The 18880-nt window shown below is 41.8% G+C and overlaps 1 protein-coding gene across 2 annotated transcripts in view; it reads left to right on the forward strand.

The window, feature by feature from the left end:
* The window catches only part of cntln (centlein, centrosomal protein), an 83317-nt gene that overhangs the window by 22879 nt on the left and 41558 nt on the right, over nt 1-18880 (forward strand). For both annotated transcript variants that reach the window (XM_020591846.1, XM_020591844.1), the window contains exons 10-13: nt 363-503; nt 4341-4466; nt 7168-7289; nt 10674-10790. In XM_020591846.1, coding sequence (XP_020447502.1) covers nt 363-503; nt 4341-4466; nt 7168-7289; nt 10674-10790 — 506 coding nt within the window. The remainder of the gene's footprint in view (nt 1-362; nt 504-4340; nt 4467-7167; nt 7290-10673; nt 10791-18880) is intronic.

Genomic DNA, 18880 nt, shown 5'->3' on the forward strand with positions numbered 1-18880 from the left:
AAAAAATGAACTTAAATGATTTTAGCATATGGCTGCAATATAACAAAGAGTGAAAAATTAAAGGGGGTCTGAATACTTTCCATACCCACTGTATTTATCTGAGTTACAAATTGCTGTTCAGTCATACAAACAAATACTCATATTAACATATGCAGGTTTTAGAGCATGTTGTAGCCAATTAAACAAGTTTTATTCCATGTGCTTATGAAATTAATAGCCACCAGCAAGACAAGTCCCCTGAATATAACTATTTTGTCAGATATCTCCTGTTCTCCCCACCTACTGTTTAATTTGCTCACTGGTTTTTTTTGGTCAACGACTAACGCACACTTTGACATTTAGTTGTTTTTCTCTCCTTACAGGCAGTGGTGTCAGAGCAGGCTGATGCTGCAGCTCAGAGGTCTAGCCCTAACTCTGACCAGGTCTCCACCCAAGGCTTAAATCCCAGGTCAATGGACAGGGCCCTTCAGCACAGATCCACCAGTTCTGTCAAAAGACAACAGGTAGGTTAACATACACTGCTGCCAATTTTGTCAAAGAGAGTATGTGGGGCTTACATGCCCACACATATCCATTACCACTTTACTCACATCAAAGCTATAGAGAAGGAATATGAAAGAAGGTCTGTTGTGAATCATGTGATTTATCAGAGCCTGCCTCAGCCAACCTTTGTCCTGAATTCCCCAACACACGCACATGCCCTTCCTACTGTGTGTCCAGGCTGGCATGTGCTGCTGGTTTCATGCATGCCTTGGGCTCAGGCACTGTCTAATTTACCGTTTCGGCAGTACATTATGAACAAGAAAGAAGCTTTTGATCTTCTCAGTATTCTACTTACAGGTTTGGTAGGATATTATTCTAGATGGCCTCACTCACTTTAAAACTGATCTGAATTTACTGTACATTGTTTGATTTAGATTATAGCGCTGTCCCCACCATAGCTTCAATGGAAGTGCTTCTGTTTAAGCAGTTATATTGTACAAAATGAATACTTGGCATTAACATCATTTGATGTGCTTTCTTTTTGTGGAGGCTCTGCTATGTTCGCCCTAGGACAAATACACATAGACTTGCATTAATTTCCTAGAGGCTTACTCTAAGCATTACTATAATCACTACTTGCCTTACTGTACCTTAACACTTAGCCTAACCTTAAACATTCTAGGACTTTTGCCTAACCTACCACCTCTGGATAGTCACAAAAAGTTACCCAAGTTATTTTACTAACTTTAGCCACATTCGGATATGCGCAAAAGGTTATCCAACTCCAAACCAAACTATCTTGATGCAAAGGATATTTAGACCCAAACCAAAATAAAACATGCCTTCTCAATTCTTATCATTGGCACCGTGTTTAAGGGAACTTGACTGACATGTGCCAGCCCATGCATGGCCTTTGATTCTCTGTCCCTGTCTCTATTATATGTTGTTGATTTAAATAGGTCGCAGTTTAAATCTTGCATTATATGCATCTGTCTTTATTGATTTTTAAATGCTCAGAAATATATTCCTGTCATTCCTTTGCATTTAAATGCTTATGTTAAAGTGGTCAAAAGCATTAGTGAAATTCATGCCTGTTGATTTTCTGACTCTTATATACATATATTTAAAAAAAAGAATGAATAGTCACACTGAACAGTTGACTGACAAAATTCTTAGTCGAGTACAGCCCTAGATCAAACCCATACTGTTGTCAGAGAGTGCCACTTTTCACTCAGGCACAGTGCCTGAGTGTTTGCAAGTTTGCTTGTTTATAGGAGCTGGACTGTACTGTGTTATTTACCTATAACAGTCAGTTCTCAGATTACTGGCTCTTACATTAGGCAGTCTCTTTAGGCAGTCTCTTGGTCTTATTGAATTCTTGTGCTTATTTTTAATGTCCTTTGCGTGCTCATATGTGTTTCCACCTCGATGTATGTATTTCTGTCTACAGTATGTACGTGTCTTGTCCTGTTATTGTGTGTACACCATTCCTATTCACCCAGGAACTAAACAACTTCAGCTTTAAGAGTTCCAGACACACAGGACGTGTTGCAATAATAAAGAAGTCCATTGATGACAGTGACCCCTCTCTCTGGGAGATGGAGATGGAGAGAGAGAGAGAGTGAAGGGAGATGGATGATGAAATGTTTCTTCTTCTTGCCAGTGGCACTGACCTCTCAGAAAATGAAAGTTTTACTCTTGCTTGCATATAGACTGTGTTTAGATAACGATCTCTTTCCTCAATTTCCTCTTACTATATGCCTGCCCCTTGCCATCTGCAATGCATTCTCATGTTTACAGAGCCATTACAGGGTACGATGAGCAGGTCAGGTCATGACCACCAACCAGCTGCCGAGCTGAGGTAGACAACGGGTGCGTCTTTCTATGCCTTATGTTCTCTGCTTTTTATCTTTTAGGCCTGGCTTGTAGAGTATTAATGACAATGTCACCACATAGAGCTTCACATATAAACAGAAGGCATTCATGTGTCTTCTGGACCTGCAGCAGACAGACGTCCAAATGGACCATAGAGAACATCTGCAGCAAATCTCAGTCATTTGTCATTGTCACCATGTCGTCTTCCTGTGTACTCTTTCAGACAAAACACACTGCAGTTACTCTGCTCTTGTTCTTACATACAGAGAAACCATGACAAAAGTTTATTCAGCTCAAATATCTTTAAATTCCCCAAAATATATTCCTACCTGAAAATCTATTTTGAATTCATCCCCATCAAGTCATACTTCATAGTTGGTCATCTTTACTTTTAATCCCAGCTTTTTAGTTGCTTTGAATTCCTCTTTTGGCCCCTCTGTTTCCCCCAAGTACATAAAGGCTAAGCCAGTTGGCTTGCCACTCATCAAGAATATGCAGATAAATCTGTTAATTAGTTGCATAGAGTCATTAAGGCTGAGTTAGAACACATGGTTGGCAACCATGCAGACATGATAGCAGAACCAGGCACACCAGGTCATTGGAGTCAACTGTAGCCCCAGGGCACAATCCCAAATGCACTTACATACATACAACTTTTGGTCAATAGACACACCTTATAGTGATGAACTGGGAGTATTGGCATTAGTCAAGTTATAAAAATGTGTTGAAAATCATATCTTCTTAATATCAGACCCAATTTTTAAACATTTAGGGTAAGGATTTTTCAGCAATTACTATTATGTAGTGGTTTTCACAGTACATCTTTCCAGTGCAGGAAGCAAGTTGCGGAACAACACACAAAGGATTCACAGGAAACTAAGAGAAAACAGAAGCCCCTTTCATGTGTCCTTTTCCAACATTTGATCAGTGTTCAGGGTTATTGTGCAGTTTTTGACTTTCTTCCTTAGTCTTCATTAGCTTGATGCGATGAGGCCTTGATCGAACACTGGGACCTGCATTATTAACATTCGCTTGCCATTACTTCCAGCAACCACAGATATCGCCAAATCAACCAGTGCTGCTGCTGAACTCTTTTGTTTTATAACTTTAATAGACAATAAAGCTTGTAACAACACTTTTGAGGAGGGGGCTTATTGATCCACCATCCTATCATAAAAATCCTTACTCCACCACCACTACATCCTCCTCCTCCTCCTCCTCCTGTACTCCTCATCCACTCCTGCCCAAGGACTGTTGTGCATTTAGTCGCATTGCATATTTTAGCCTACCATCTGGTCAGCCCTGCCTGGCACTACAGGGGGCCTCCTATCCTCTCATATTCATATTCCACCAGCATATTGTTCCCACAGCTTCTCTACAGCACGGCCCCAGCACTTTTCCACTTGTTTATTTATTTGTACAGAAGAGGCAGGCTACCAAACTGCACCCCCCTCCTAATCGGCGGCTCTTCCAGTTGTCCTATCAAGTATAACCTGGAGGCCCCTAGTAGAGCAATTAGAGCGGCCTCCCTGCCCACCTCTTGTAATGAAGCCCAGCACATTCTGGAATCTATAGCCCCTTTAGTCTCCCCTAATGGGACATCATTATTGTCAAAGAAACAATGTAAATGGAAATGAACATACTCATTAGCCAGTTGCAGGGAGAAACCTTTGCCGCTCTCAGCTTGCAACTTCTAGATACACACATACACACAAAAACTGAACCTCCTCCCTTCAGTTTCTCTGGACTGCTGCTCCAGCTTGCTTTATTCCTCTGATATTATGTTTGTTTTTGTGTGCAATATGTGTGTACTGAAGAAGACAATGTGCATGTTTTTCTCAAGGTGAGAGGGGAATGGAATGAACATGGATAATTCCGTTGTTGGCATTCACTCACAGTTTCTACAGATGTTAATTGTTGCTGGGTTTGTGCCTGTCTGTGTAAGTGTAATGTTCTCACCCAAGTGCTTCTTTGCTTACCAGTCCCAGGGTGCACATGTGCAGCGGTCCAGGTCTCTGTCCCCAGCCAGCAGTGTGGAATTGGGTAGTGGGAGGAGGAGGAGAGCAGATCAGAGGATTCAAGACCTTGAGGAGCTGCTGCATTTGAAGGTAACTACTAGCTAACATAAATGAATATACATATTATCATCTATTTTTCTATTGTCTACATGAACCTATTCATCCCCTGCTCTTTAATGTTTACGTCCTTTATTTCTTGTAGCCAAAATTGTTTTCCTTGTCTTTTGTGTCTGTGTTTCGCCTTAGTTTTATCACACATGCCAGTGGCTGTTGACAGACTGAAATTCAGTTACTTAAAAGTATTGTTATATATTGTATAGGGCACATTCAGTGGCAAAGTTGGTCTCCAGCTGATAGCTTGGAGTACTAGGCAGATCTAATCGACCTGACTGTTGCTGTGGCCATTATATCACATATGATTGCTGCTATCAGCTGCTGGCTTGTAGGAAGGTCTGCAGTACTGTGTCTTGGTATTCAAAGGGTTCAGTTGCACCACTGCCTCCTCCATAACTTTATTTATTTAATTTTTTTTTTTTTTTAACTGTCTTTCACACACAAAACGCATGTGTGAGCACACAGAGTATTCGTAGGCAGTGAATTAGCAGGAGATGAGCTGCTCTGGTGAAAAGTGGTTGCAGCAAGGTTTTTTGTCTTAAATGAATCGGCTTTATTGGTCTTTTAACCTTCACATGCGCTAACCTCTTTCTCCTTCTATTTTCCAGTTTCATGTCTTTTTCCCTCTCTTAAATTAACTGTAAGCAAAAAATTTTCACCTTTTCAATACATATTTTAAGTTCTCATATTTTCTCTGATTTTCTGCTGCCTTTTTTATTCAGACTTCCCCCTAAAGCTGTCCTTCTCATTGCTTTTTTTTTTTTATCCATTCTGTCTTTCAAGCTGTCCAGTAAGTGAGTGATTATGCAGAGGTCATCTCCCTTTGAACACAATCCCAAGAACACATTAAGCATCATCATCTTGTCAGATCTCAAGTGTCTGAATTACATCACTGGCAGACATCTAGTCAGACAATAGTACTCAACATAGATACAGATGACATGCATGACTGTCTTAGTTAATGGTGCCATTTATGTATCTATCAGTTGAGGCGCATTTAGCGAAGGTATGGATAGAAAAAGCATGATTTGGCAACTCAGATTTGTGACCACATTGAGTTTTGTGCTTATGTCCTCTGCTTATCTCTGGTAACAAACACCACAGCATCAACAGTTAAGACCTCATCTTCTTCCTCTTACAATGAAGTATTTCACTCTGTCCAGTCCATTGTTCTCCAGGCTTTCCAATAGAATGCTGTTCAAATTGGGTACGCCAGCCTGTACCATTGACACATTGACCTTAGCAGCTAACAGCAGCAGACAAACGAACAATTCTTATAATAATGGCTTCCTTTTTTTTCTTTTGCACACTTTCAAGTAAACAGTAACTGTTGATGTGTAATTATTTTTCAGCTTGAGAACATCCACAGATGTGAATGCTGGCTGAGTAGGGGGGGTGTATTGATCGGTGGGCAAGGGTCTGTGGCCTGATGACCAGAGCTGGGCTGCCCCGGGGATGCTCTGTAAGGGGCCTGAGAAGCCATGATGTGGCTAATGCCCTGCCACTTGCTCCATCCCGCCCTCCGCCATCCTCAACTCTTCTGTGTCCTGAACCAGCTCCTAGTTCCACTAGTTAATACTGCCCTGGTCTGGTCGCATTCATTAGAACCATGCTTTTGAGAGATTGGGAGCTGCTTGAAGGGGCTGAGGATGTCTTGCAGATGTCCTCTGTGAATAATCCACACAAGGGAAAATCCATACTTGTCACATTGGCAGTGTGAATGTGTATTGTGTGTGCGCACACCCGTTGTGTGTCCTAGTGCATGTTTGTGTGCTCTCTCTGTTCTCTTTGTCCTTGTTAATAATAACAGGGCTGAGGGCCCGCATTTCCCTCTCTGCAGGGCAGCCGTGTCATATCAGCAGTAAACAAGCTCCTTCACTTCAGAAAGTGCTCGACAACTCTCCCTAGCCCTGGCCACTCAAGCAGAAACCTGTCCTACACTCTGCCTTTCACTTTCCCTTTTGCTTCGCTCTCTCTCTAATTTCTCTGTTCTCTTATTCTCCATTTTCGTCAGCTGCCTCTCTCTTTTTCTCTTGCTTTCTTTCAACCTCTGTTTGTCCTGCCTGTTGCAAGTGTTTTCTCCATTGCCTTCACTGTTGAGGTCAGTGTGATGGGGAGGAGGGATGCCCCCTGACAAGAAAAATCTATATGTTGTCTTCTCCTACTCCTTCCTTAAAGCAGGAGGTCAATCTTGCTGTGTTTTAATAGCTGTCAACAACAGTGTCAGCAACAAACCCACGACTACAGCCTCCACCAACACAGCACATACTGGTCATCAGTTGGTAACTCCAGTGAGAGAGTTTGCTGGTTAGAGTGTGTGTATGTGGTGCACATGCTGGAGTGTACTGTGTGTATGTCTGCTTGGTCTTCGGTGGCCCCATTGACTTGTCATGTAAATGTCTTCCTTTAATGATGTCTCAGTTCCACAATGAGAGTGGAAGCACTTGTCGAGGGAGAAAGTAGAGGAGAGAAAACAATCTGAACCTGAGGGTCTTCTTTGGGAAAAGGTGTTTCAGCTGTAGACCAATTTAAATATGTAGATGGTGAGGGGCTTTCCTCTGTTTCCCTACCATACTGCTGTGCCAGTACACATGAAGTTTGCTGTCTTCTTCAGTTAAGTTGTTTCATTTGACATATACAATTTTTGGGGAAAAAAACCTGTCGCTGTATATTACAGATGGAGGAGAATGAAGAGCTGAGGAGGGCTCATGATAAACGTCGTGAACGCCTGTGTCTCATTCACACCAACTACAAGACAGTCCGAGACCAGCTGAAAGAGATGGAAAAGTCAAGTGGCTTGTAAGTACACACATTAATGTTTAGTAACAAAACTAACAATGAAAAGATGTCAAAATCAATATTATATACTGCATACAATGCATTGGTTACTGGACAGGAGGTTCATAAAACACACAGGAGCTTCTGCATACATAAAGCAGCTTGGATAACTTCCAGTTCCACCCAACAGCAGGGGGTGGGAGACATTTCAAAGCACATAACTCACCTTGCCTTATGTTAAAAGCCCTTGTGAAATGCTACAACCCTCTGAAACCACTCACAAATAGCTTTGAACCCTCATTGCTTTCTACATTGGCTGGCAAGACCTGAGTGTTGGATTTGGGAAAAGCAGGAGGAATTCCTCCCTTGGCCTTTGAAAAACTGAGGTTTTAAGCCCAGTCAATTTGGGCTGTTTTGTGCCAAGTGTGTGTGTGCTTCTGCTTCTCCCTCAGCGTTCATTAGGATGTGATAGTCAGAGACTGGAGGTGTCTGGTCCTGGGAGGTGCAAGGTGTTTGAGAAGGCCTGTGGAGGGAGAAGAGAGATGGGAGGACAGGAGAGGGTCATTTCCTGTGTTATCTTCACCAGAAACCACAGGATTTTTACGCAAAGTGGAAAATGTCATTAATATAGTCTTCTTGTTCACTCCATTGTCTCCCTGAGTCATTTCCCACTTTTTCTATCTTTGTTTCTTCTCTCCAGCAGTGTCTTTGAGGCGTTTTTAAAATGTAGCTAAAGGTGCCTATGTTTGGTGGCCGCATGGGAGCAAAGTGTTGACTCCGTCAGCTATTTTCTCTCTGGGTTAATTAAAGAAAACAGCAGTGCAATGTGAGCCCGTGTGAAAGTGGAGTGAGTGAATGAGCATGTTCAGCGCAAGGCTCGAGTCGGCTCATGTCAGCTCAGCGCGGCTCAACAGCATGTGTCTGAGACAGTGGGAACAAAGACAGGGAGCTGTAAAGAGACAGCTCGTAGCCAACACCAGTTGTGCTGCTGTTACACATTTTACCTGGTTATTAAAGAATTGTGTATTTTTGTCAAACATGCTATGGTTTTTATGATAAGAAAACGTGCAGGTATTTATAAATGCACAACAAGTTTGTTTTTATGAGTAGAGCTAAAAAAGACCTGGAGCTAGAGCTAGTTGTTAGAACATCTGTATTTCATGACTAATTTGACATGAAATTGATGCAATAGCCAGCTTTGCCCCTTTTCAGTCTGAGTCTACCATGGCACCCGCCAGTCACAATGTTATGATCCTGGCATACATTTGGCATTAAGCCCCCTCCTTAAATAACCATAAACCCACCGGGGTAATGCCAGCCTGTATCAGAGACAATAGAAAATGACTTAAATACTCCCATTAGTGCTGGGAAATCAGGGCCCTAACAAGTCAGTGGGGATAGGCGTCAAGTCTCATTGCATTTTGAGCTTGTTAGGGATTTCCCAGTAGCTTTCACGCTGTGTTGTTGCCTTTTTGGAAAGATGCGCAGGGTCGATTTTGTTCCCTTTTTTGTGTGAGGGACAAAAGGATAAGACAGTTTATCTCTGTTCTTACCTGCTATACAGATATTCTTGTACTTTCCCCCATATCTGTCTTCATCTCTCATCAGCAGAGTAAGGTATCGAATCAGACAATTGGTTGCTGCATGGCCAGCTGCTGAGTGACATCACCTGTGTGTGTGATAACAAGATCCACCCAGGATAAAACTACCAGCCAATCAAGAAGTAGGCAAAGGGTCCACTGCCTCATCAGCATGCAGCCGATGAGCAGTTGGCCAGTCCCAGTGAAACTACCCTGCCATTCACCATTACCACCATATTTTCCCAAAATGCCATGAAGTAGAGGGGAAAAAAAGCCAACTTCTTATTTATATTAGAGAAGGGAAAAAGTTTTTTAATCAGACTGGGGATGATGGGGTGAGCAAATAAAATTAAAGGTTATTAAAGCATCCGTACTCTGATCAAAGTTGCACCCATAAACAGATTCCCCCTGAATCAGAGCAATTAGCTGCAGCAGCGTGGAAAAGTTCTCTCTATTTCCTCCTGTTTAATAATGGAAACTAGGCTACCATAGGGGAGAAAGCACTGAGGCCTGAAGAAGATGGCTCTCTCATGGCTCCATGTTCAACAGCTTTTAGGACCACTGTAAACAAATTAAAATGTATAAAGCTTTACCGTAACCTAATAAAGCTTCATACACCTTTCATAAGAAGTGCAGTTGATACACTACATACCTAAAAATGCACAGAAAAAAATAAAAAGAAGTGTGTGTAAAATACCATGTGCTTTTACATCTCCAGGCAGTGGGAAGACACACAGTTTAGACTGAATTCACTGTCTGTTTGCAGTAGAATAAGTAAAAGTGTATTAGTCTCTGTGACTATACAGTGCGATTATCTGTTAAGTCGCTTTGCATGCCGGGAAACTAACCCAAGCCTACAGGTAGTACACACACACACACACACACACACACTATGAGGAAGTTCAAGGGCTCCAAATTGCTCACAGGGGCATTAGCAGTATTAAATGAAAACATTTGCTGTTCCTCAGTAGCCTCCAGCTCCCAGGCAGCGGGGTTTAACTAGTATTAGCATACCGTGGCAGCATCTACATGGCCAGTAATGACAGGAGGAGAAGGAGCCCTCTGCGATAGCAGTGACCCTCATAATCCATTTTCACACCTCCACTTCATTGATTGAGTGAAAATGAGAAACTGTAATATGTCTGTCTCTGTGCATGTGTATGTGAGAGAAATGTTATTCTCACCTGATACTTTTGCAATCTGTGGATTTCTCACTAAAAGCCATTTTAGTTTGTAAATGAAAGGCTAATTGGAATTGAATGTGGTGGACTAAGACTGATTGATGAATTGGGTGTGTGCAGGAATGGGACTCTGTGTGTATGAGAGAGAGAGAGAGAGAGTGAGTTATGGGGGAAGTTCAATGGAGGGGGCATCCACTGAGCACAAAGTGTCATTAAGTATTCATAAGTGAAGTGTAGACATTTGAATGACTTAGTTTGCAAGTGTGTTTTTGCCATTATTTACATTTGCATGACACACAGGGAATGCTCCACTGCCCTGCCACACAGGCAGTGCTCTGGGCTCTAACAAATATGCATATGTGTGTACATGATTTGCCACTGAAATGTCAAAGTCAAGGCTGCCCATTTGAATACTGCTAAAGATGGCTGAATAATAAAAACAGCGTGAGACTAAGGAGCCTTGTTACCCCATGCGAATTGGCCAGAGGCAGCAAGGTAAAGCATAGTACCAACCATTTCCCTTGTTAGTATGTTTGCTTTCTGTGTGTGTGTGTGTGTGTGTGTGTGTGTGTGTGTGTGTGTTTGCTTGCCTCTATATTTGCTCTTTTGTTTTCCCATATATTGTGTATGTATGTGTTGTCTAGACGAGGTGGAAGGATGCAGCGTGCAGAGCCATGGCAGTTGAGGCAAGAGAACAGTGATGCGGTGTGGAATGAGCTGGCCTACTTGAAAAACCTCACCAGGAAACTCTCCACTGAAAAGTGAGTGACCAGTTGTCAAAATGGCCTGTTTTAAAACTGTTTCTCTGTCTTGCTGGTTAAACACACTAAAAGCGAGACGTGACTGGAGTTTTTTGCGTCTGACCAGTAATCTGAACCACTGTCTGGACAGCGGCCTGAGAAAGAGTTTTTACCGGGCCAACCAACAGCACAAGTGTACTGGATAAAAATTGTTTTCATACAAGATCATTAGAAAGAAATTATGTTTTATGTAGCCTATGGATTTATTGATTTATTTTGGTTCATTACAGAGGAGAAAGTGAAACACAGCAGCCTGATTGGTCATAACAGATACCAGCAGAAAACAAAAAATAAACGGTGTTTGTGTGATTTTAAACAGCTGTCTGTGAAGATTACACTTCACCAAACGTGGTGGGGGGGGGGACCTGAAGCATAAACGCAAGGGTTTCAGGGGAGATGCATGTCTTGGATTCAGTGTGTTTTGGAACATTTGCCAGAATGGCAGTGAGTGTTCACATTACAAACTTCTCCATTCAGAGTGCGCCTGCATGTATGTGATTGTCCAGCACTGTCCTTTGCTGTATGTTATGTTGTGTTGCAGAAAAAGTTGAACCAGATTTAACTTTTTTTTGCTGCACACTGCTACGTCTTTTTAGACGATCCCTACTTTGTCAGGGCATTTGAATGAATGAGAAATTCTGTGTTCTTCATGCAGAGTGAAAGTCTGCCTGAATATGACTTTCCCCTTGCACACACATACTGACAGCACCCTCCCACTGTCCCTTCTTGTTGGTGGGTGTTCAAATTTGAGTGTGCCCTTCCCAACTTCACAGCATCCACCTAGCCCTCCACATCATTACCAACCAGCAGGGGCCAAAGCAGGATCATTAGACTCTGTGCTCATTTGTAAAATTGGCTAACCAAAAAATTCACACATAAAAGCACAGGAAGTAAAATCACATTATCTGAATCCCCAGCTGTGTCTTTGTGAAATAATTGCATTTTTAATGGAACATTTATGCCAAACTGTATTCTTGTTGCTAGTGGTATTGAGTGTCAATAAGACTACTTATGAAGCTGTATTGCTTCCTGACTTTTTTGTGAGAGGTGCTTTTCATTGAATTTCTTTCTTCATTGCTTAGTTTGTTCTCGGTTTCTCTTTTTCTTTCCTCCTTTTTTGCCTCTACAATGTTTGTCTCTGGGCATAGTATATAGTCATTGTCTTATTTGATCTAGAGAAGCCCCCTGTAACTGTACCAATACCACTACACAAAGCTTGGCCTAAAGCCACAGACTTCCCCTTTCCTATCTCCCCAAGCCTTCACCTCTCCTCACCTCTTCCCTCCTTTATCCTATGCCTTTGTGCTGTCCTCTTCCCTTCTTCCCACTTGTCTTCCCAGTTGCCTCCCTCTGGCCCTCTGTGATGCTACATTAGATCGAGGCCAGAATTCTAGTATTTGCCCCCACCCCTTCTAATGCTTTCCCCTCTGCTCACCCCTCCTGCTCTGTCCTCTTAATCCCAGCTGAGCTCATTATGATATAGCCCGACTGCCTTTCTCCAAGCCTGAGCTGTCCGAGCTAATTACAGGCTAGCAGCCCTAGTGCCGCCGATGCTGCCTGCTAAGGGATGTCCGTCCGTCCGTCTGCCTGCCTGGCTGGCCACGAATGGAGCTGAGCAGAGTGGAGCACTGGATGGTTTGTGGGAGGGGCGTGAGGGCCAAGCAGACTACGGTGAACTGGCAGGGTCCTTGGAACTGACCTGTGAGGGAAAACTAGGAGGGATAAGAGTGGCTGGCCTCTTTCCTAGCTGTTTGACTTGCCTGTTCTCTGGGGTTAATGTTGATCCCCTTCATGTGCCCCTGACCAACTCTAGCTCATCTCCTCCATTCCCACCCGCAGGGCCCCTCCTTACCCTGGGGCTGGTGCAAAGTAAACTTGGCTGGGATCTTTAAACTTGTGCTCTAGAAAAACTCTGTTCCCGGGCACACTTACATACCTCAATCCTTTTAAACTAAGCAAAAGCATACTGCCCATTTCTGTTCTACTTGCTCTCCTCTGTTCCTGTTGTGAGAATGAGCAGGAGAGCACGGACCTGGTTGCTGGGACTATGTACAGTGCCTTGCGAAAGTATTCGGCCCCCTTGAACTTTGTGACCTTTTGCCACATTTCAGGCTTCAAACATAAAGATATAAAACTGTAATTTTTTGTGAAGAATCAACAACAAGTGGGACACAATCATGAAGTGGAACGAAATTTATTGGATATTTCAAACTTTTTTAACAAATAAAAAACTGAAAAATTGGGCGTGCAAAATTATTCAGCCCCTTTACTTTCAGTGCAGCAAACTCTCTCCAGAAGTTCAGTGAGGATCTCTGAATGATCCAATGTTGACCTAAATGACTAATGATGATAAATAGAATCCACCTGTGTGTAATCAAGTCTCCGTATAAATGCACCTGCACTGTGATAGTCTCAGAGGTCCGTTTAAAGCGCAGAGAGCATCATGAAGAACAAGGAACACACCAGGCAGGTCCGAGATACTGTTGTGGAGAAGTTTAAAGCCGGATTTGGATACAAAAAGATTTCCCAAGCTTTAAACATCCCAAGGAGCACTGTGCAAGTGATAATATTGAAATGGAAGGAGTATCAGACCACTGCAAATCTACCAAGACCTGGCCGTCCCTCTAAACTTTCAGCTCATACAAGGAGAAGACTGATCAGAGATGCAGCCAAGAGGCCCATGATCACTCTGGATGAACTGCAGAGATCTACAGCTGAGGTGGGAGACTCTGTCCATAGGACAACAATCAGTCGTATACTGCACAAATCTGGCCTTTATGGAAGAGTGGCAAGAAGAAAGCCATTTCTTAAAGATATCCATAAAAAGTGTCGTTTAAAGTTTGCCACAAGCCACCTGGGAGACACACCAAACATGTGGAAGAAGGTGCTCTGGTCAGATGAAACCAAAATCGAACTTTTTGGCAACAATGCAAAACGTTATGTTTGGCGTAAAAGCAACACAGCTCATCACCCTGAACACACCATCCCCATTGTCAAACATGGTGGTGGCAGCATCATGGTTTGGGCCTGCTTTTCTTCAGCAGGGACAGGGAAGATGGTTAAAATTGATGGGAAGATGGATGGAGCCAAATACAGGACCATTTTGGAAGGAAACCTGATGGAGTCTGCAAAAGACCTGAGACTGGGACGGAGATTTGTCTTCCAACAAGACAATGATCCAAAACATAAAGCAAAATCTACAATGGAATGGTTCACAAATAAACATATCCAGGTGTTAGAATGGCCAAGTCAAAGTCCAGACCTGAATCCAATCGAGAATCTGTGGAAAGAACTGAAAACTGCTGTTCACAAATGCTCTCCATCCAACCTCACTGAGCTCGAGCTGTTTTGCAAGGAGGAATGGGCAAAAATTTCCGTCTCTCGATGTGCAAAACTGATAGAGATATACCCCACGTGACTCACAGCTGTAATCGCAGCAAAAGGTGGCGCTACAAAGTATTAACTTAAGGGGGCTGAATAATTTTGCACGCCCAATTTTTCAGTTTTTTATTTGTTAAAAAAGTTTGACATATCCAATAAATTTCGTTCCACTTCATGATTGTGTCCCATTTGTTGTTGATTCTTCACAAAAAATTACAGTTTTATATCTTTATGTTTGAAGCCTGAAATGTGGCAAAAGGTCGCAAAGTTCAAGGGGGCCGAATACTTTCGCAAGGCACTGTATGTAGCTAGCTCAACCAAACAGCTTTTCTTCCCTGCCATGCAAATTTTTGTTGAGATGGAACAGAAAGGGCAATAGTTGGGTACATCATAGTGTAGCAACAGTCAGAGTTTCTGTAAACATAACTGTCAGGAAACTCTTGGGCAAAGCAGTTGCAGCTTGTTATTCCATTGACTGTATTATAATGATTTTGCTTGTAAAGGTTATGCTAGATAAGTGTTTTCAATGATCCACTAATGGCTAGTGAACTCCTGACAGCTGAAGAATTTAGGGCCAGATAAAGGCCCCTTATAAAGCTTTAAATGCCTAGTGGCAAGCTTTAGAGGAGAGTCTCTGTTTAAACTCAGTTTCCCTCATTTTCTATTCTTCATTGTCATGAGATTGCTCACAGATGCTCTCTATCACCTGCTCTGAAAACGGCAATTCTGAAACACTGTCTTGAGGCCCAAATGACCATTTCCCAGAATGAATATTGCTGGGATAACTCCTGCATGGTGGGTCCCTACAGTGTAAAGAGAAGGTTATCAAGCCCAGGCCCCCCTGCAACTTGAATAACAGGTTGAGGAAGAACAAGGTGAAACAGGTCTGTTTCTCTCCACTTTCAGCTGATTTGCTGGCTCCCTGTGGCTTAGTTTATAGATCAAAGGATGGATAATTACTGATTCTTTGACAACGTCTTACATGTAAAATATAGCATTCATGTACACCATGAACTACTAGTAGGATGGTTTCTCATGTGACATTAATGAACATGCTGTGAGGCACATTTTTACTATTAATAATTTTTTTGAATGATTTTGAAATGTTTTTGAATTGGTGGTGGAGAGTTTTGGTTGGTGTCTGAATGTTGTTGAGGTGTACAAATTAGTTAAGACTATAATATATAATGTTTGGGATTCAAAATAGTGGTAGAATGAGGCACAAAATGAATCCACTCTGCCTAACTCTCCCTGCTCTACTATGCTTCACCCAGACGATATTGAAATCACTTATTAAAAATAAGAGTGCTATAAAACTTCCCTGTCAAGCAGAAAAAAAGCCAAATCAATGTACGTTTGAACGTTGTTATTCTTTCTCAACCCTCTCTGTCTCACTGAAAGCAGCACAGATATAAGTTCTTTATCTAAAATGAACTTGATTGCCTTTTTGCTTTTATTCTTTTTTGTTTCTTACCATCTTCACCAATGGCAGAATGGGGAGCTTGCTAGCCTGTGAATCTACCATAGCATCATCTGAAGACTCGGTGTGAAGGGAGCAGTATACCTGAAGCAAGTTCACATATTGATTGACAGTAGAGATATCAACAGGAATTGATCCATGGCAAAATTTTACTTGGATTAGAAGTTGAGTAACCATCTTAAATTTTTATGCCTCCCTGCCAGCGGTAGCCGTCCAGATGCATTATGCGTACAGGTTGTCCGTATAATTTTTGTGGATGTGTTATGTCAGGAACACCTTGAGGACATTTCTTCAAATTTGGCACAAATGTCCACTTGGATTCATGGATGAACTGATACGATTTTAGTGGTCAAAGGTCAAGGTCAGTGACCTCACTTCTGTCCCATACCCTTGAATTTGACTGGTCGGCGAAGGCATGCAGATGCAAAGTGGTAATTCCAGTTCCGTAGGTTTTCCTTTATTCCTTTATAGCCAATCCATGACTTTGACTGCACTATTTCTACTTTTATAATTCATTCATCAAACATTGTAATTACAAAAATCAGCTCTTCTTTATGTATTGATTTATATATCATGTATCGACAGAATCCAGGACCGTCTCCACTCTCTACCTTTAACATTTTAGAACATCTGTCAGATGCATGCTGGGGCACTTCTAAGGTAAAAGGCACAGGCAAACAAATTAACTGACACCAAGGGTGATTTTTTTTTGATGAAGATTGCATTGTGATTGTAGGAGGTGGCTGGCAAGCAACTAGCTGGGCTAGAAAATTTGCAGTGGGTTCATTTTATCTGGATCATTATGCATCTGTCTGTGGCACTCCACATCAGTGCTTGTTAATTGTTGTTAAAGGTCTGTTGGTAAAAAGAGGCAGGAATTATTTAGGCCCCATAAACAGAATAAACACATGCAGTGCACCCTCTGACTTAAAAAGCTATACTCAGATGACATCAAAGCATAAATTAGCTAGCGATTACCGAGGAAAAAGCCTTTGAGATCATTTGCACTGCACCAGCAGTGAAAACTCCTCTACAGAGAGTGACCATTATGGACGTGAACCTCCCCAATAAGCGACATTGACTCTAATTAAGCTTAATAAAGTTAACCCTGATGTTCCTCATATTCCTCTATTTCTTTTCATTTCATCTTGATTTGCTAAAAGGTATTAGAAGTAATGAGAGTCTTTTGCCCCCTGGACAAGGGCTTAGATGGAGGAGGGACACATTTTCTCAAACATACATACACTTATAAACAGAATGTTTTATGCATGTTTTTTAAATCAGAGACTGAAGGCTTTTCCTTCATTAATTATATGGTAAATTAATTATTGTCTAAGAAAGCTTGTGTTTCACTTAGTAATTATAATCCAAGCTTTAGTATGCCATGAGGTCTTAGCATTTCTCCTAACAAGATCAAATTTAAGCACAAAGAATGCAGTTATTTTGAGGAACCAAACTGCAGAAGTACTATTCACACACCCACTACTGAATGTACTTTACCTGTTCCCTCCCATATTCAAATAGTTGACTGTGTTATTTGAACTGGTATTTACTTGTACAAATGACTTTCCATTTCCCAGGTTTAATAAATGCAATATTATATTGTTTTATTTTGTATTAGAATACCTAGCAGCGTCAACAAGCTTCTTAAACAGAGAATATTGTGTACATCCTAGGGTGTTTCCACCAGTGGTTTTTTACATGAATCCCCTTTTACCTCTCATTTCAGTGGCCTTTGGCTAAAGAACATGGCTCTTTAAGATTCATCTAAAATACAGCACTGAGCCATGTAAACTTCACCAGTCACCATTTCTGCTGACAGCAGTGGCTTATCCACTCCCTCCATGAATGAACAACCCTGTAGCCTAAGTTTAACCATAAGGGAACCCTCACACATACACCCCCAAAACAAGATTCTTTCCCCAGTGATAAAAATGCTAGAGGTGTTTTTGCTTTCTCACCCTGTTCCCTGCTCTTTCTCTGTATTTTTATGTGCCAAGCAAGAAACCAGGAGAAGGCTGGCATGTGAAAGTACAATGACCGCAGATGATATCGTGCTGTACTCCCTTGTGGATGGAGCTTGGCAGTTTGTGCTCTGAGCTGTTTTAGGTGCAGCACAGGTAGAGATGAGATCAAATGACATGGAGTGGATAGCTCAGGGCTGAAGTTCTAGCACTGCACGAGAGAAAATGTTTTTAAAAATGGGGCCAAAAGACCAGCGTGAGACACCGACTTACACTGCAGACCAGATCATTAACAAACATAACGCTTGTCTGTTGCCTTTAGCTTGGTTTGTGCCAAGAAACGTCTTTTGCTTTTATGTCGGCTGGGTGTTATTCAGCCATAGGTGGAGCGGCAAGTTGAGAGGGAAACTTGTCCAACTAGCTTCACTTGATTTATCATCCAGATTAAAAAATACTCTATAGGAGGTATTCTATAGGTAAAGTAGAGAACCTCAACTCTGAATAGAGTATGACTGGAAGACATGGTTTCATTTCAGATAAATTTCTAGTTACTAGAGGCACACTACCAGTAAAATGTTTGGACACACTTTTCCATTCAGTTTCACTAGGAAGGTGTGTCTACACTTGGTAGTCTGATGTAGGCCAAAGGTCTCAAATTAGTTTCAGGTCAAAGCAGCTATAATGTGATGCAGACCTAAAACATAACTCCTTGACTTTGGAATTTAGCTCAGTATTACAACTGCCTTACAGCATTGCCTAAACATCTTTTCATATTCTCAGTGCTGCTCTCTCTTTCCATCATTAGGACCCTGTTAGGCTGAAAATAGTAAGAAGATGTAAATTAAATTGCATACTCACTCAACAAAGCAACATGTAAGACTGTAAAGGAAAAAAATTTTTTGCATTTCCAAAAATAAAAATGGGTCCGCTAACCACAAATATATATTCATTTTATTAATTGTTTTAGTATTGCATTAGTGAACATTGAGATAAGTCATCAAATTTGTATTCTTATTCTAGTAACATCCTTAGGTTTGTTTATCCCCCCCCACTATGGCAGATAGCAGCTCACACTGCAACAACCGAGTGTTACTGGATGTAATAGTCTTTCATCTCCACAGTGTTGTGATGTGAAACTGGAGGCCCCAGGCCACTGAACTACATCTGCAATCCAATCCCTTCTTCATCCAAGAAACTCTGCTTATCCTTCAACAAAATTGAATGTT

The sequence above is a fragment of the Monopterus albus genome, unplaced genomic scaffold, assembly GCF_001952655.1.
Source record: "Monopterus albus unplaced genomic scaffold, M_albus_1.0 scaffold15.1, whole genome shotgun sequence".
Taxonomy (NCBI): Eukaryota; Metazoa; Chordata; class Actinopteri; order Synbranchiformes; family Synbranchidae; genus Monopterus; species Monopterus albus.